The sequence below is a fragment of the Amphiprion ocellaris genome, chromosome 17, assembly GCF_022539595.1.
Source record: "Amphiprion ocellaris isolate individual 3 ecotype Okinawa chromosome 17, ASM2253959v1, whole genome shotgun sequence".
Taxonomy (NCBI): Eukaryota; Metazoa; Chordata; class Actinopteri; family Pomacentridae; genus Amphiprion; species Amphiprion ocellaris.
This window is the reverse complement of record NC_072782.1, coordinates 29,479,838-29,499,945: the sequence shown is the minus strand read 5'-3', so window position 1 is coordinate 29,499,945 and position 20,108 is coordinate 29,479,838. Positions and strand designations below refer to the sequence as shown.

The following is a 20,108-nucleotide window of genomic DNA, read 5'->3' as shown; positions in this document are numbered from 1 at the left end:
GAAAGTTTTGGATGGAGTAAAAATGCTCATTAATTGTTTGACTGATCCATTTATTGTCATTTTCCATAGAAAAACAGATGAATACCTATTATGTTTACCTACAGCCCTGGTTAATATTATAAAATTGCTTTTTTTGGACTCATCAACAGTCCAAAATCTTAAATATCTTCAAATTACAAAGATGTAAATAGACAGACAAACAGCTGAAAATCTTAAATGCATCAAATATTTAGCATTTGCTTGACAAATGACCTGATGGCCACTAAAAGTTGCAGCTCTTGCATTAAATATAAGCAGTTTTATTTGTATGTTTATTTTTTTCTCATGGCCCAAAAAAAATGCATGAAATGAGCTAATAAAATAAAGTTAAAGCAACAGAAAGGAGTTGAAATGAAAGTGTTAGTGGTAGTTAAAGTGTCCTGAAAAGATTCTTTGAGTCTACAGAACGAGAGCAGATATCAGGACTCAGAACAAAGTTTAAATAGCCAGATGTTAGCGCATAGAATAACATATCTTTATATATATGTGAAGATTATCGTTAATTCCTTTCCAGTTCTTTGGCTCTGTAAGGTTTAATCCTGGGTGTGCTGCTCTGTGGAGGAGGAGTGTTGGTCCCAGTTTGATGGTGGTGGAGGTGGGCTGGGCCTTCATGGCTCGTGTGGTTCAGCTGCACTGAGAAACTAATATTAGCCACATGTTTCCTCCACAGCTCAGCACCATGGCTGCTGCTCGCACTATGCTGCTCTTCTTCCTCCACATCTTCACTGCTTCAGCGCTGGAATCCGGCGCTCAGACAGGTACGTTTCAGGACTTATTTCAGTTTAAAGTTCTGTTTATTGTGCACCAAACACCGACTTACTGTGCACACTCAGCTCTGATGATGCTTTCTTCGACATTTGGTGTCTTCCAATACCGAGATTCTTTAATCGCAGTGTTTGAAATGAAAACGGCTCAACACTAGATGCTCATTGAAAAACAGGAGTAGTTGCGATACTTTACTGTGCAGCTCCGGCGCTTACATGGACACAAAAATGTGTTGCACAACGCCGGAGCCCTCCGCTGAGAGCCACTGCACATTTCCAGTGAAGTGGCTTCCCAGGAATTCTGGAGAGCACTCCACGGCCGAACAATGGGAAGCTGTTTAGTGTGTCCGGGCCAAGCTTTCCAACAAACGCCCTCCCAGCTGCGGTGGTGGAAAGGTCGTGTATTTGCAGACATGGGCCGTATTTTACCCACAAACCGGGTCTGGTTTGACCATTTGAGTCATGCAGGCTCATCCATCTGGTTACATAACAGCCTCTGAGCAGAGGTGTGGACGGAGGACGTGGTCTCCTGCTGCTGGGCTTTATTCCTTTTTTGTTTCCTGCATGAATGTGCAGCTCAACAAGGCCACCGTGATTTGACAGGAGAATGATGATGCCTCCATTCTTTTTTCTGCAGACGCTATAGAAAGTTTGAAACCTTTTATTGAGCTGCAGATTCGTGACTCGCTGCTTCACCTCTAATTTTGTTCAGGTATTCAGATTGTGCTGATGTGTTTAATGGCTGAGAAATCACTACATGTAACCAAAGAACACGTTTAAAAGTACATGATGAGCAAGATAAAATCAAAGACAACATCAGTGCACGTTTTTTTTAAGTGAAAGGAGTTGAAGAACCTCCAAAGAACCATAAAATCTTAAACCTTCAGCTCATGTGTGTCCTGGATTTACTAAAATATACTCTCAGTCTGATCCCTGTTTCATGTTCAAAGTGTCTCCTGTCTTTGTTTAGTTTCCCTCCTTTGTGATTATCTTAGTTCCAACTATTTCTTGTTCTTTCAGCCCATTTGCACGTCTGTCTATGTGTTAACACCAGCAATAAGTTTTAGTAAAGTTTACTCTACATCTTGCCTTGGTGTCTGGTGTCCTGCGATCGGATCCTCTTTCCAGGACTCAACGTGACGCCATCGGCTTTACGCAGCTTTTTAGTCGGAGCTGGATTAACTTTCAAGGGGCCTCTGGGGAAGAAAATGACTGTCGGGTCCCCGTTGACCCCCATGATATGTGATAGATTCATGATTTTACCCAGAAACCAACCAGTACTCCAGCACTGAAATAATTAATATAATTAATAATTTGATTAATCATTTTATCCTTTTACTGACAAAACGCCAAACATTCACTAACGTGAATATATGCTGTTGAATCTTTTTATGGGGCTACTACAAACTGTTCACTGCTCAGTTTCTAACAGAAGTACACCTCTCTACTGACGTTTTCATGCTCACAGGCCTTTTATCAAAGAGCCCAGTTGCTCATCTTTTATACCGATGACTCAACCATCAGAGTTTCGTGTCAGAAGCCTTGTACTGAATGTTCTGTGAAAATGAGATACTGGCCTTGTATCTTTGTGACAGCAGCCTCTAGTGACTGTAGTGACTGTAAAACGAGAAAATGAGGGAGCTGGTAGAATTCATAAAGCCAAAAATCCCTGCGGGAGGAGATTGGGGTGGATAGACGAGCCAACAAAATGCTGGACTTTAACACAGGAGACTGCAGTTTGCTTCATGTTTAACATTGTCTCACAAATACATAAATCATTGCTGCGTTTTTGCATGATTTCATTAGTATTAATGGATCAGTTGTGATGCTGTCATGTTGACAAAATCTGATCCAGACAGAAAGTGAGACTTATAAACACCTGCTGAAGCTTGCGAAAGCTCCTTTGTGGTCACTTCTGTAAGCTAACACAAACATGTACACGTAGACGAATTAGCAACAATACCAGCCGCTCTGTTCATCTGGTAAATCTGTTACTTCTACAACCACGTGTTTATTATCGTAACCGTGAAGGCAAAGGTCAACTAACCTCTGCAAAGGACTTATTTTAAATCAAACCGAACCTCTACCACAGCGTTGCTGCATCATAATGTGGATCATTCCAGAATTGGAGGACATTTTACATTCATGAAATTTCAAATAATCCAATAATCCAGTTGTTGTGTAAATTTGCTTGTCCTGAGACCAAATCTAAAAAAAACTAGGTGAAAAGAATGTTTGAAAATATTTTTTAAAAATCTGAAATAAATCGAGTTCCTCCTAAAATTACATTTTTCTCGACCTACCCCCCTGATGACCAAATTGAAGCTCAAATAAAACAGCTGAATTGAAATTGGAATCTCTTCTTTTGGTATTATTTTTTCATTGATTTCTCTTATAATTGTGGGAGCATTTTTTTTTTAATCAACATAATATTTAAATAATGATTATTATGCATGGAACATGTTCCACAACAACACTGTTAGCAAAACCTTTTTAGCTGGAAGAAGAAGTAGAAAACCTTGAATCACATGAAACACTGGAATTAACATCATCAAACAGTTTTCCAAAAGAATGTGTAGAGCAACGCTATGTCCTCTCTTCTATTTTTCATATTTTCATAACATTGTCAGCCTTGATTGAATTTCTCACTCTACCTAAAAGATGCAAAATCACCACAAAAACACACAAAATCACTACAACAGGATGCAAAATTATTTTAAAATAGACACAAAATTGATATAAAAAGATGAAAAAAACACTACATGAAGACATAAATCACCAGAAAATGGTGCAAAATCACAATAAAGATGCACAAAATCATGACAAAAAACAGGCAAAATTGCCACTAAGATGCAAAATCACCATGAAAATACATAATCACTACAAAAGGAGGAAAAACAATCACAAAAAGACACAAAATCACCATAAAAAGATGAAAAATCACAACTAAAACAGACAAAATCACTACAACAGGAGGCACAATTATTTTAAAAAGACACTGAATTGATATAAAAAGATGAAAAATCACAACAAAAACACACAAAATCATGAGAAAAACAGGCAAAATTACCCCTAAAAAATGCAAAATCACCACAAAATCACTACAGCTCATGTTATCAGGATCAGACAAATTCTTTTTATTTTTTCCATCAGTTTCCATCAGTCAGTTTGTCCTCTTGGTCAGCAGTAACAGCAGCTAAATATCTAGCTTCTACTGCTGAGAAAAAGATCACATTAGCATGGATTAGCAACCCTGTTACTGTGATTAGAGTAGGGTTAGCAAACAACACAAAAAACATGGAATAAAAAGGGTACCATTGATGTGTGAGCTGAGCCAATCAAGCCTTTGATAGTTTATTACCTATTATTGATGACTATGGAGCAGAACACTGTAAAAGAGAAGGTTATTTTTTTAAAGAATTTTGAAGCCCAAATGTCCTCCAGTTCTGAAATGACCCATATAAATTCATCTGTGTATAAACAACCTCGATGGTCGGTCAGGTTGGGTAGTTAATTGGAAAGTAAACAGGACTTTTCCTTTCAGCACACAGATGGGCTAAAACAACTTCTAGGAACTGAATCGTCTCTGTAGGGGTGAACAAGTGTTTCAGGAATCCTGATGTTTGTTGTTAATGCAGCTGCGTTTTCTCCTCGACTGTGCGCTTTCAGGCATGTCCTTTTTTTTCTTTTCCCATCCAACTTTTATCCCATAAAGCTTGTTAGTGAAATGTTCTTAGCTGTAATCACTGATGAGAGCATCGTGGCCCTCAGCCAAGCGAGGAAATGGCTTTTTCTAAACGCAGACCATAAGGCGTTTCCCCCTGAGAGTGCACTGATTGATGTCTGAACATGTGACTCTCTAAATAACTGTTTTCTGTACGCGCTCTCAGGAAAGACATTAATGAAGGCTTCCCACCGACGCACTGTGCAGATGTTAATAGACGCGATAATAGGAAAAACACACACTAATTACCGTGGAGAGGTTGCGTAAACAAAGAGAGATGAGGAGTTATGGGATCTGTTGAGGCCACCATTCAGCCCTCTGAAGGAAATTAAGGCTAGCTGCTATTTCCTGGTCCCTTCCAAATCACGGCTTAAAGGAAGCGCAGCTGGGCTTATCAAAACACAGCGAGCAAGCGAGGATGTTTACTTTCACCCTGAAATAGACCGAGCCGGCGGAGAAGAAAACGCTGCTGTAAACATGTTTACTCCAGCCGGCAGCTCAGAAAGACGAGCGCCGCGTTGAGAATAGGCCGCAAATTGACATTACCATTTGTGAAATTGTCTGTGTGTTCGGAGTGAACTCCAGATCTGCTGCTCGCATGTTTGCTTACTCCAGCAGTGAACTCTGTGTAGCAGCTGCTGAGCAAACACTGCAGCTCTTAGTCACACGTAAAAGCAACGAAAGTGAAGCCTGTCAGACTGCGAGTCAACCACAAACCCAAAGTACCTTCATTAAAATGTACGGTGTGAAAAGGTCAGGCTTTATGGAGCAATATATGTTTAATTTTTGACCTCTTTTCCTCAAAAATACACATACTGCATGCAAGATTTTACTTAAAAGTAACATTAGATTTAAAAATGCAGAGGTATTGTCAGAAAAATGTGCTTTAAAACTAAATTTACTCTGACTTTGATCAATACACTGATCCTCCATAGCATTAAAAACACTGACGGGTGAAGTATGCAACAATATAAAGCCTCAAAAATGTAATATTTACTCTTAAAAGACCAATGAAAGCAGGGAAACTGCATGTTTAAAGGGGCGCAGCCAGAAAATACATAATTATTTCTTGAGTTATCTGTTGATTGAATAATAATTTCAGTTGTTCATATTATTTTATAAGACCATATTTACTGTTGCAGGATTATTGTTTTATCTGGAGGAGTAAAGATAAGACTACATTCTTGGATATTCTGATCAATAAGCTGCACATTTTAGAAGTTAACCCTCAGAAGCCTAAGTGGGTCAAAATGACTCAGTGAGGTCGTTTTCCTGCAATATCTTTGTAAGGAAAAGTTTTTATCTTTTCATTTTCCAGCTATTCCTCAAAAAACATGTTTTTGATTTCATTCCATTTAAATTTACCTTTTATACTTTTAAAGAAATTGTAATATTTGTATGACTACTCCAAGCTCTTTATCACTAATAATATCATACAAGAGGTGATGCACAAACTTGAAGGAAAAGAGTGAAAAAATGTCAACAAAATGGATGTTGACATTCTTCTGTTGCTGTTCTGTGTAATATTCTTCTTTATCAATCATCAGAATGTTCAAAATCTGTTATATAGTGAAAAATAAACGTATTTCAAACATGAAATACATGAACCAACAATATAATACAAACAATAATACAAATTATTATTATTTTTGACCAAAATGATAAAAACACATTGATTCTTATATGGGTAATTTTCGACCCACTTGTGGAAGAGTGTAGGATCCAATCACTCGTGCATCTAAGCATGTGTTAGTGTTTGCGTTGTATTTTCTGTCCTCATGTGGATTAAATTAAATCAGCTGAAAACAAATGAGTAAAATTTTCCCTGACAACATAGTTTTATTGTTTTTCCAATGCCATCCACTCATAGCAACATGGTACAATAAAAAAGCATTAATACATGAGCAGGATTATTGTTTTAGCTGGTGGACTGAAGTTAAGACGACTTTCTGCACTACAGTTCAGAAGTTTGTAGTCACCCAGACAATTTCATGTTTTCCATGAAAACTCCCACTTTTATCCATGTGCTAACATAACTGCACAAGGGTTTTCTAATCATCAATGAGCCTTTCAACACCATTAGCTAACACAATGTAGCATTAGAACACAGGAGTGATGGTTGATAGAAATGTTCCTCTGTACCTCTATGGAGATATTCCATTAAAAATCAGCTGTTTCCAGCTACAATAGTCATTTACCACATTAACTATGTCTAGACTGTATTTCTGATTAATTTAATGGTGTCTTCTTTGAAAAAGACTGCTTTTCTTTCAAAAATAAGGATATTTCTAAGTGACCCCAAACTTTTGAACAGCAGTGTATATAGATGGATATTCTGATCAATAAGCTGCATATTTTAGATGTTAAATTTACATTTTGAATGTACTGGGAAATCTATAACATATCAAAAAAACTACCTGGTCTCCTAAAAATGTTAATTATTGTAGAAGATGGTGGTGTTCGCATGTTTTCTATCCCTATGAGGATTAAATGTAGTCGATTGAAGTTGCAAATCAGTTAGAATTTCCCTGAGAACGTACTTTTATTGTTTATTGTACATTATGCACTCAAAGCAAACAAAAGAATTGTCAACTTTTTTTTGTACAAATTTCCACACCAATAAAAACCAATAACTGCACTCGATTTCAATCTGGTAACCATCTGCGGTAATGGAGTCACTCAGTGCGTTGATACCAGAGCTTCTGCACTGCTTGGAAAACTGACCGGACACCTGTTCTGTAAAGTACCATCTGCAGTACAACCTTTCAACTTGTGCTTTATTTTTGGGAAGAAGAAGACAGGGAGCCAAATACACCAAATCAGCTGGATGGGGAATGAGGAGTATGTTGATGCAGCTCAAGAAATGTGCATTTTCTACATGTCTTCACATGATGGAGCAACAAATTGCATTGAAAGTTCTCCATGAGATGCATCAGTACGTTACAGTAGAACCCTGCATTGACAATCTGACCCTGGGAGACTAACTTATGGTGCAAATTCCTGAGAGTGTCAAAGAAAATGACAACTGTCCTCTTGGTTGTGCTCCACACCTACAGTTCACCATCTTTAACTCTCCTGTTATGTTGCGGCTCAAATTGACCCATTTTAAAGTGAAAAAATCTTTCAAATTTGTTCGAAGTATTTTTCAGATAGATGAAACTTTTTCCATGTAATCAACATATGAAATGAAGAGTTCATTTCACATAATTGCAATCCTGAACAGAAGCGGCGTCTTGTTTTAATTTATCAACTTCACTCCATAAAACAAAACTCAATATGTAAAATGCTTTTTTTTTTTTTTAATCAACGTTTTGCAAAACTATTGTATTTTATATGTAATACTACTGTTCAAAGGTTTGGGGTCACTTAGAAATGTCCTTATTTTTGAAAGAAAACCTTTTTTTCAATGAAGATAACATTAAATTAATCATAAATACAGTCTAGACATTGTTAATGTGGTAAATGACTATTCTAGCTGGAAACAGCTGCTTGTTAATGGAATATCTCCATAGGGGTACAGAGGAACATTTCCAGCAACCATCACTCCTGTGTTCTAATGCTACATTGTGTTAGCTAATGGTGTTGAAAGGCTCATTGATGGTTAGAAAACCCTTGTGCAGTTATGTTAGCACATGAATAAAAGTGGGAGTTTTCATGGAAAACATGAAATCGTCTGGATGACCCCAAACTTTTGAACTGTAGTGTAGGTCTTTTCGATGTATTCCTATATTAAAAACAGTTTAAAGATGCATTTCTTATGAAAAACGAGTGAATCATCCTCATTGAACCATGATCTGTGAGAGGCAAAGAACATTAAATATTGATTGAAATGGTTGGTGATGGAGTTGATAATGAGATATAAACAATGTTAATTGGGATTTTTGGGTTTCTTGGATTATTAAACATGCCCTAGGAACATCATTGCTGATCCTGAGAAATGAACTTAACAGGAGGGTTAAACTTGAATCCTGACTGCTGTTTGATTTGAGAGTCATAGCTGAAGACCCAACTCTTGTCCCCAACAATGATCCTCAATGATCTGGGCCTGTTATTGGAGATCTGTGCACATTTCAACTCGGTGTTGCATCTGCAGATCCATAATGAAATCACACCAAAACACCTACAAATGGTCATAAAAGCCATGCAGCACAAGTTCTGATGATTATCTCACAACATCACATGAAGTTACTGATTGCATCTGCTGCTGCATACACGACAAGAACACAATGTGAACTTCCTGATCCTATTTCCTCGTCTCTGGTTACTTTTAGCTGCTCACATAGTTGGTTGAGGCCATACTGTGGTCTTGATTTAAACCCTGGTGTCAAAGTGCTGTGTTTAGTGGGCCCACCATCAACCCCAAGCACTTGGAAATGTTGGCCTTGACATGGCTTTTCAAGCACTTAAATTATGGTTTATGGCAGTATAAAAGAGTAAGAAGAGTAATTATGTTTGCTGAGGAAATCTAATAGTAGATTTGTTGGGGGACTAAACTTTCTTGGACAGATGGAGCGACTTTATTTGTGAAATTACTAAAAATAGTCATTTGAGAAGCTAAAATACAAAGTTTGAAGGGCCTTTTTTGCATTTTTTTTAATAAAAGATACCCAACTTTTGCATTATACACTATCATTAAAAAGTTTGGGGGTCACTTAGAAATGTCCTTATTTTTGAAATGTATGCAGTTTTTAATGACTGTTCTAATGGAATTTCTCTGTAGAGGTACAGAGGAACATTTCCAGCAACCATCACTCCTGTGTTCTAATGCTACATTGTGTTAGCTAATGGTGTTGAAAGGCTCATTGATGATTAGAAAACCCTTGTGCAGTTATGTTAGCACATGGATAAAAGTGTGAGTTCTCAGGGAAAACATGAAAGTGTCTGGTTGACTCCAAACTTTTGAACGGTAGTGTAAATAAGTAAGAAGAGTAACTATATTGTTTGCTGAGGAAATCTAATAGTTTATTTGTTGGGGGATTGAACTTTCTATTGCAGTTTGTGCAACTTTATTTGCGAAATCACTAAAAACTGTCATTTGAGAAGCTAAAATACCAAGTTTGAAGGCCTTTTTTGCCTTTTCTTATAAAATAAATACCTATCTGAGTTATGCTTTTTGCACTATGTATTACCAAGCTCGATCTATTTCTTTAATTCCAGTCAAATAGCGTCATAAAACAGTCTTTTGCCTTGATTTGTCAAAGGCATTCATACCAGAGACGTCAGTAGCTGTGATATTGTGAGAAAAGTAAAAGTTTTTTGTGATTTCATGACAGAAAATCTTCCCTGCAATGCTTCTCTCAAGCAGCAATAGAACCAAACCAAAAATGCACCTGAGGCCATTTTAGCCCATTTCCCCGGTAACACCAACGAACTGCGTGCACATCCTCACGTATCGCTAGAAAGTCAGCCACGAAAAAAAGTGCTTCACATATCTGAGTGTCAAATTGATTTTTGTCTTAGTCCTGACTAAGCGCAGTTCCGAGGAGGCGTCGGGGATCTGGTAAACAGGTTATTTTTAACCCTCGGCTCCCCTTCCCTGAAGCAGGCCAGAGGTATTCGTCTTCTTGTACTCGTCGTTCTCGGTACTCGGCCGGCCCAGACTCCAATGTTGATCCTCTGTGAAGTGTTGATCAGCTGACGGCCGCCGCTGTCCTGCAGCACAGTTTGTTTAAAGAGGTCAGCTCACCGGCTTTAAACAAGCATACGTCCACACTGTGCTCCGGTGGAACAACAGCATGTGTAGATGAAGGCCATGTGAGGTGGCTGAAAGCTCTAGAAAGAGGAAGTGGAGCTTTAGTCAAGGGTCTTTAAAGGCCTTGATGCTGGAATATTTGGTACAAGTTTAATATCAACAACAATATATAGATTTTTATATAAACTCATGCATTTGCAGAAAAACCTCAGCTTGTCATTTCTGTCTAAAAAAGCTGCAATGATTACTCAGTTATCAATTATTTTTACAATCAGTTAATTTTAGTAACTTTTTTACAAAAAAAGTCAAAATTCTCTAATTTCAGCTTCTTAACCCTCCTGTTGTCTTCATTTACGGGCACCAAAAAATAGTGTTTCCTTGTCTGAAAAAAATCTAAAAAATTCCTCAAATTTCTGAAAATTTGCAAAACCTTCAGGAAAAAAATTCTAATAATTCCTTAAAAGTTTCCCTTCAAAGTTTTAGTAAAAAAAAAAAAAAATCTCCCAAATTTGGCAAGAAAATTCTTGTAAATATTTTTTTAAAATGGTTAAAAATCTTCCCAAAAAATCCTGAAAATATCTAAAGTGACTCCATATATATCAGTAAAACTTCTAATTTTTTCTTTAAGAACATTCACATAAAAATCAACCAAAATCCAGCGAAATTCACTGGGTTTTGGTTGATTTTTTTTGGGAATGTTCTTAAGAAACATTTTTAACATTTCCTTTTTTGCACCAAAAAAATGTTGAAAGATTTCCCAAAAATGTTGAAAATGTGGACATCAGAAGTTTCACTGTGAAAATATGTTTTTTTCCCACATTTTCAAACTTTAAAACAGGTCAATTTTGACCCACAAGACGACACGAGGGTTAAATGTGAATGTTTTCTGTTTTTTGAACTCCTCTGTGACACTAAACTGAATATTTTTGGTATATGGACTAAAAATAAGCGATTTAGGGACATGATTTTAGGATTTAGAACACAGTAATTAGAGTTTTTCACTGTTTTCTTTCAGCCTCATTAACTTCTCCATGACACTAAACTGAATATTTTTGGTATATAAACTAAAAATGGGAGATTTTAGGACATAATTTTAGGATTTAGGACACAGTAATTTTAACTTCTCACTTTTTTTCATTTTTTTTAACACCTTTGCCGCACTAAACTTAATATCTTTGGGTGTGGATACAAAATAAGAGATTTTAGGACTTAATTTTAGGATTTAGTGCACAGTAATTATAATTATTCACCTTTTTTTTTGCTTTTTTAACTCCTCTGCAACACTCAACTCAATATATTTAGTATATAGACTAAAAATAAGAGATTTGAGGACATGAGTTTAGGATTTAAGAAACATTAGTTATAATTTTTCACACTTTTTTTCTGTTTTTTTTTAACTCCTCTGCAACACTAAACTGAATATCTCTAGTTTGTGGAGAACACAAATATCTTTTTCTATCTGATCTATCTGAATATCTTTAGTATATGGACAAAGTAAAGGATTCTACAACTTTATTTTAGACTTTAGGAAACACTAATTATAGTTTTTCACTATTTTTTTTAACAGTTTTTTTTAGCTCCTCCACAACACTAAACTTAATATCTTTCATATATGAACTAATAAGAGATTTAAGGCTATAATTTCTAGGGTTTAGGACCAAGTAATTATAATTTTTCACAATTTTTTTCAGTTTTTTTAACTTCTCTGCGACATAAAGTGAATGTCTTTGGTATATGGACAAAGTAAAGGATTTCAGAACATTATTTTCAGCTTTGAGAAACCATAATTGAAAATTTTCACATTTTTTAAACATTTTATCAAGCAAATAACGGTGAAAATAATGACTAATTGCAGCTCTACTGCCCAGTGGACAATTTGCAAATTCTTTTCAGGCCTTTTGAAGACATTCTTTAATGTTGCAACCACTACAAAGTAACTCCCACACACATCTGTCATGTCAGAACTTTAAAACCCGATGCACATAAACGCTAAGAGCCCCAAAAGCGAAGAGAGGATTTTGTTTTCCTCGGTGTGGGTGGAACGAGTCTGTGAAGTGGTGAAATGTAGCAGAGTTTTCCATGTTCTCACCCGTTCATTGATGCATTATTGCACAATACTGCGAGTGTACGTCAGGACATGAGAGAAAGAATGTAAGAAGAGCTGTGCCAAATGCTAACTGTACACCGTGTACGTCCATAGTATCCTGTTTGGAATTTATCGTGTCCAACTAGAAAGGCCAGTTAAACTTGACAAAAACAGGAAAATAGCTTCTTTTAGTCTTTTGCATTGCATTTTGTGTTGTTTCCTGCACTCGGTTTCTTTACCTTTGCTGTTTAAACACTGCAAACATTTGAAAAAGAGCTGAAAGCTGCTGCTAGAAAGCTGCAGAAATGTTCCCTGTACACACATGGTTCCAGTTTCTGCAGGCAGTAAAACAGGACCCAACGTTTTTTTTATTTTTTATGTGCCTTTCTGAGTACCGTGAAAGCAAATAGCTCATTCCACGACAGCGGTGGCAGTGAACTCTCCAGCTGCAGCTCTTTCTCTGGAAGGCCAGTAAAACGACTTCCAGGAAAATGCTGATACTCGCCTCTGGCTGAGCTGCGCGCCGGAGTTCGGTTTCAGTGATTATACGGCGCTGAATGCAGCTCAGTCGTCCTCCAGAGGAACAACAAGTCACGGCAGCAGCAGAAATATAGAAAAGAAGCACGTTTCTTATTGTATAATGTGTAATTTTCCTCTCTGTTTCCCTGCAGACGTCCCTGAGAGACGCCCTCACCTCACTGGCTGCGTCTCGGCCGACATGGAGACGTTCCGCTGCACGTGGAATGTCGGATCTTTCCAGAACGTCTCCGAGCCGGGAGACCTCCGATTATTCTACATTAACAAGAAGTGAGGAGGGAAACGCTTTGTCATTATTAACATATGCGGTAAACGGAGGTACTACATGAAAAAGAATGTCAAAAGAAGAAGCTAAGTGGAGCAGCAGCAGTATCTTTACATCCAAAAAACATGTCATCTTCAGGCAAAGTGTGAAGCTTTAGGTCACTTCTGTTTTTACTGACTGTAATTACGCACATAAAAGGCCAGAAAATTAACTCAAAGCATGAAAAATACGAGTCGTTTGGCCCCAGAGGCGATTCAGATTAAATTAAAATGAATCCGATGTGTTAGACACAATATTTCTAAAGAAACACCTTCAGTTCTGATTGAGCTGAAGTGAGGTGACTGGTTTTAATGCTCCACTGCTGTATCTAAAGCTTATCTGGATGTATTTCACTCTGTGCTGTCGAGGCAAAGTCCAGTTTAAGGTAACTTGTAGTTGTTCTTTATGACTCACTGCATTGTCAGGTTTATTGCCTACTAAAAAGGATGTATATGGAAAGTGAATTTTCAAATTGGAGCCAACAATGTGTTCGTCCAAGTCTATTTATATTCACACTTCCCTACATTGTCCGTGGCGCTCAGTCTCAATCCCATTGGTTTCTATTGAAGACATCCATCTTTGTCGAATAAGCATATACTTAAATATTTTAACCCTGGAACGTCAGTTTAAAAAAAAGTTACTCAAAGGTCCTTCAAGACAAAAATGTATATGCCAAAAAAATGCAAAAAAAAAAAAAACACTTATAAATCACTTATCTTATTTTTTCACTTTCAATGACTAACCCATTGGCTTCCCTACAAGATGTATGTCATTGTTAAACAAATATATAGTTAAATATTTCAAAAAGGCTTGGTAGGTTCCTAAAAAACTAGCACTTTTGTCTTTATCACAGATTAGTTGAACTGAAGCATATAGTTAGCATGTTTGGGACTGTTTTCAGCTGGGGATTAATACATATTTGATGCTTGAGTGAGAATATAATTGCAGATGACATTATATGTAGAACTGAGTCAAACTAGTGTGTGTTCATTATAGTAAAGAGACAACTGAATGACTCATTAATGTGTTTTTAGTAGTTTTTGAACAATAATGGAGCTCTAGGAATAACTCTAGAGGTATGTTTTTGATTATAATCGGTGTTTTCATTGTAAAATATAAAATATCCCTACTCTTGTCCATTAAAGCAGCACCACATCTGTATATATACCATCCACCTCCTCTGTCATGAAGAAGCTTCATCTTCCACCATATTTTCATCACGTCAGCCTCATATATTTGTTTGTCAGGCCGCCTTCCATCCTGATGTATTCATGGAGGCTCCTTCCTCCTGGATAATCGCTCTGACAGTTCGCTGATCCTCGCCGTCGCTCGTTGCATTACTTGAACCGTCTCGGCGTGTCGGAGCCACAAAGGCAGTAATTTAGGAAATGTAATGCATCCGAGCCATATTTTCAACTGTCAGGTCGACGGTGGTATAAATTCATGCAGCGCTCTCCGTGTGACAGTCAGGCTTTCGATGGTAACTCATGTCCTAATGCTCCGTCACATGTTTGAAATCAATCACACGGTCAATAATAACCTGAAGCTAGACTAAAAAATTATATCACAAAATTAAATCAAAATAATACACATCGATATACTCAGATAAAGCAACTTTTATACAATGAATTAACAGTGTAAATATATGTTTGTATGTTATTTATGTATTAGTTTTAATTTAATTCATTTGAATATACTTTAATGAAAATTATTTTATTTTATTACATTTTATTTTGTTTTATTCTATTTTACTTTATGCTGTTATTTTATTCTTTTGTTTAATTTTATTTATTTGAATTTATTTTATTGTATTTTACTGTAATATATTCTATTTTATGTTATTCTATTTTATTTATTCTATTTTTATTTTACTTTATTTTTGTTGTTATATTTTATTATTTTATTTTATTCTATTTTGTTTATTTTATTATGTTGTTATTTTATTCTATTTTATTTATTTTTATTTTATGTTATGTTATATTATTTTATTACATTACTTTATTTAATTCTACTTATTCTATTTTGTTTATTTTATTTGTTTATTTTATGTTATTTTTTTCTATTTTATTCTACTTTATTTTATGTTATGTTATGTTATAGTATTTAGTTTTATGTTATTTCATTTTATTTTTTTATTGTTCTGTTTTATTTTTTTTTTATTTTACTTAATTGTTTTCCAGGTTGAGTTTGGATATTCGCATTTTGCCTTAGGACACCTACGAGAAAATAAACTGATGTTTGCCTTTTAACCAACAAACAAGTTGGAACAGAATCCTGCTACTGAATTTTATTGAAATTTACTCTAAATATCCAAATAATGGATCCTAATGTTCTTTTAACATACTGAGCTTTTCCCTTCAGCAAGTCCTTGATCACATTTTGTCAGCTTTTTCAGAATTTTATTAAGAATGTGCATCCATGATGTCTATGGGTTATTAGTTGCTCCGCTCGATTTTGCAGAAAAAAAACTGCTGTATGTCAACTTAAGAAATTCGAAGAAAGTAAATTCCCACAATGAATTCTGCATTCCAGATGAAATCAGATTAAATCAAAACGTCCCTCATATACATATGTTTATCTTTTCATGGTTCCTGAGTTTGGATATTTGTGGTCATATTAGGATAATTCCTCATTCACTGGGGGTGATGTTTTCCTTTCAACCAACAAACAAGTTGGAACAGAATCATGTGGCTCGATTTCCTTGAAAATTGCTTTGAATATTCAAACAGTGGATCCTAACGCTCTCCTGAACTTACTAAACTTTTCTTTTGAGACATTCTTTATTTACATTTTTCCTAATTTTATCAATAAGATGTTCACAATGACAGTTAGCAAGTTGTTCCACTTGCAGAATAAAACTACTACTACTTGTGAAATACTAAAAAAGGTTCCAGGGCTAAATTCTACATTTTAGGTTTGAGTAGAGCTTAGAAAATCTAATCTAGTTGCAATAAATGAAATTGTAAAATCAGGAATGCAGCTGCCCTCCATAAACTCTCCTCTATAGTCACCCTCAGGCCAAAATGTCAGCTTTGTTCACAGGATATCCCATAATCCAAGTGGCTGATTGCCTTGAAGTGTACTGAGAACACTCCTGCCCCTGGGCATAAATACCTTCGACTGTCCTGCCATTGTAAACATAAGAACTGCTTTGTTGAGTCGAGTCGTCTCTCAGAATGACTGAAGTGTTGTTCCTTCCACCCTCCTGTCAGGCCTCCTGCGTCTCCTAAAAACTGGAGCGAATGTCCTCACTACAGCACCGAGAGGCCCAACGAGTGCTTCTTCAACAAGAACCACACAGTCATCTGGACGTACTACGGCATCCAGCTCCGCTCGAGGAATCAAGACGTCCTCTATGACGAGAACCATTTCTACGTTCAGGATATTGGTGAGTTTACCGCCTCACTGCCCATCTGTTAGGATTAGATTTCCACCTTACTTTCCTCTCAAAACTTCAGTGACCAGACCAGGAATCACAATCCTGAATCCCACTTTTCAGACCGCAAAAAAATCCCAACTTCTTGCCCTGGAATGAGTTTCAGTTTCGAGAAAAAAAGTACTAAAGCTCTACCCCAACTTACAGATTAGGTTCTGTTCTACTAATACCAGTTTCTGCGACAAACCCGGTCAGTTTATGTCAAGATTTTTAGCCACATTGCAGCTGTTGTTCCAGAGTCTACCTTTTGTCCAGAGTGAAATATCTCAACAACAATCAGATGAAGCCCAGAGCCTTTAGTGACCCCTATAACTACACCTCTAGTGTCACTATGAGGCTGACATTGGTGGTTCAGAGCAGAATTTTTGAAAACTATTGGATGAATGATCAATAAAAGGTTCTCTGGATATTTAAAGTTCCCAGAGGAGCAACTTTAATGACCTCTATTGTCACCAATAGGTCAAAGTTTTCATTTATTCAGCGAAATATTACAACCATCAACTGGTTATGAGGCTCAGTGTGGTGGCCCATCAACCGTTTTGAATCTGAATCCTTTAACTTTATGATTAATCCAAAAATGAGGCCAGAGGTGGATCATGAGTGGAAATGAGGTGGACTATGGACTAACACCAACATGTCACAGCCTAACAATGCATTATTTTAAGGCTTAATGCTATTTAAATGTGTGAGTTATATACAAATTAACCAACCGTTTCGTTGTCATGAATGGGGAAATTAGCTGTAGAGCCCGAAACTGTTTCTTGCACCAGGCTGTAAACATGCTTATTTTAGCAGGAAAGTTGGACATTTTAACATGGGGGTCTATGGGAATTGCTTCACTTGGCCTCAAGTGGCCATTTGAGGAATTGCGGTTTCATGAGCTTCTGCACTGACGTCATTTTTCTGCTCTAGAGGATGCAGCTTGATCGCATCATTGAATGGATTACAAGCAAAAACACTGAGGTCGATATTTATGATCTTTATAGAAGTATCTTGATGAATAGTCATTGGAACAGTGGATGACATTTAGCAAACTTTCATTGTTTCTAGAGGCTCAATAGATCCAGTCCTCTGATCTTTCATGTGGTGCCACTATGATGTCAGAGTGTCCTTTTGTCCAGTTTAGTCCAGGGCTGTTTTTCATGGGGGTGTTTACAACAGTGTGCTTCCAACTTTGCGGCGATCGTTGAACACCCCTTTCCTGTTTCAACATGATAGTGAATGAACTGGAACTCTGACTGCGAGCCAAACCTTCTCACCCAGCATCAGTGGATGGTTTCACTAATTCTCTTCTGGCAGTCTGGTTGCGAAATATTCTTTCAGACAAGGCACAATCCAAAACAGTGGCAGAATAATAACCTTTATTTTGGATTGGCATGCTCTTTAATAAATACACACGGATGTGGTCTTTGGGTGTCGAATTGCTTTAATGCCTGCAGCAGAAAAAACACACTAATGGACAGTGATTTTGACAAAAGGATTGGTTTTCAACATAATATTACGTAAATATTGCCATAAAACTGCTTTTAAATGATTTTCTGTTCTGCAGTGCAACCAGATCCTCCAGTCCACCTGAACTGGACGCTGCTGAATGTGAGTTTGACTGGCATTTACTATGACATAATGCTGAGCTGGAAGCCTCCACAGTCTGCAGACGTGGAGACGGGATGGATGAGACTTCAGTACGAGATCCAGCACCGTGACATCAACTCTGAGCTGTGGAAAAAGGTGTGTCTCCATGAATCTAACGTGTCTTGGGGGATTTTTTTAAAGCAATCTTTCAACTCCCATCAAAGGAAGATGCTGTAACTGTGTCAGGTGTTTGAACCTTGTTTTCTTCATCACAGTCCGACCTTGTGAAAAGCACATCTTCCTCGATTTATGGCCTCCAAACTAACGTCAACCATGAGGTTCGGGTTCGGTGCAAAATGATGGGCGGGAAGGAGTTTGGAGAGTTCAGCGACTCTGTGTTCGTCCACATTCCATCTAAAGGTAAACTCACAGCAGAGTTTTCAAGCTGGGATAGATTGACTGGAGGATTACATGGGTTTTTATAAAGATTTTACATTAAACGCATACAAGCTATGGCTCATTGTCTCAATGTTCCTGCCTACAATTACCTAACAACTCCCTCAGAATTAGTTGTGTGTATGTATGATTTTATAATGCATTATATGTGAATTTGTGTGCACTGTTTTTTATTTATCAGTTTCAAGATTCCCAGTGGTGGCTCTGCTCATCTTTGGCGCCTTGTGTTTAGTCGCCATCCTGATGTTAGTCATCATATCGCAGCAAGAAAAGTAAGTATTTTACAGTCACCAGGAGTTCTCTGCAGAGCTGGATATTATTGAAAATCTTTGCAGTGTGCGTCTCATTGATCAGTTCACTGTGTAGGCTGCCTGACCTTGAAAAGCTGCTCTAGTGTTTGCTTTGTGCAGGGCTTGTTTGTCTCACGTCTGTAGTGTTGTGCTGAAGTCTGCCATTGAGCTCCTTTTCTACTTTCCTGCATTTGTGATGTGAAAATCACCACTATTCCTTTCCTTATCCCTTAAGGTTGATGGTTATGCTTCTGCCTCCGGTTCCTGGACCTAAAATAAGAGGAATTGACCCTGAGCTACTCAAGGTACTGTCCAACCACATGTTACAACACTTGGCAACACAACAAAGAGATATTTTCCTGCCCATGTTAAAGAGATAGAGCTCAGGTTAGTTGTTGAATGTCTGTAGTCGACTACGCTTCCTATCAACCAGTTTCCAAGCAGTCACTTAGCAAGCATTAGCTCTCTTATTGCAGTTGCTATTGGGAAAACAAATCCATGTGGTTTACTTAAAAGACAGTGTACATGGACTTCTATCTCATACCTGTCTGAAACCATTCCTTCTCTATGAAACCAAGCTGTAGCTGCCACATCTTGAAGCTAAAGCCACTGTAGGAGGATCTTAATGTGCAGTGCCACCAACAACTGCTTAATGCTGGATCTAGCACCACCTTCTTTCTGGAAATACTAAGGCCATTATGCTTTGTAAATGAATGGTAAATGGTAAATGGACTTCACTTAGTGGTACTCAAAGTCTTTTACAGTTTCCAATGGCGACAGAGTTGCTATGCACAATGGCGAACCACCATTAGTGGACCACCTGCCTTTACACCAGTCATTGCAGTCACATTTGCTAACCTTAGAGCATCTTAAAAGTGTGCTGGTGGTCATTTTGAAAATTATTCTTCCATTATTATGATCTGATGGCTCAAAGATGACTTTAATTTCTGTTCCTGGGTGACTGATTGACAACTATGATTCTTATTTATCTCACCTGCTGCTCTTTCCACTCCTGAGCCTGAGTTTTGGAGCTTCTGTTTAAAGAATAAACAGTGATTTTTCTCCAGACATGTAATTCTGCTGTGACACAGTATGCTGTAACCCAGTATTTCAGGGTGATTAATGTAACTGCACATTGGAACTCCACATGCAACCAATAATCTGTCCAGTTCATTAGGTTTTACTTGAGGTAAATATGACATTTAGAC

The 20,108-nt window shown here is 37.2% G+C and overlaps 1 protein-coding gene across 1 annotated transcript in view; it reads left to right on the top strand.

The window, feature by feature from the left end:
- The window catches only part of ghrb (growth hormone receptor b), a 30,034-nt gene that overhangs the window by 6,968 nt on the left and 2,958 nt on the right, over positions 1-20,108 (top strand). The window contains exons 2-8 of the mRNA XM_055019313.1: positions 710-797; positions 12,977-13,112; positions 16,359-16,534; positions 18,132-18,310; positions 18,430-18,574; positions 18,792-18,882; positions 19,136-19,205. Coding sequence (XP_054875288.1) covers positions 719-797; positions 12,977-13,112; positions 16,359-16,534; positions 18,132-18,310; positions 18,430-18,574; positions 18,792-18,882; positions 19,136-19,205 — 876 coding nt within the window. The 5' untranslated portion in view covers positions 710-718. The remainder of the gene's footprint in view (positions 1-709; positions 798-12,976; positions 13,113-16,358; positions 16,535-18,131; positions 18,311-18,429; positions 18,575-18,791; positions 18,883-19,135; positions 19,206-20,108) is intronic.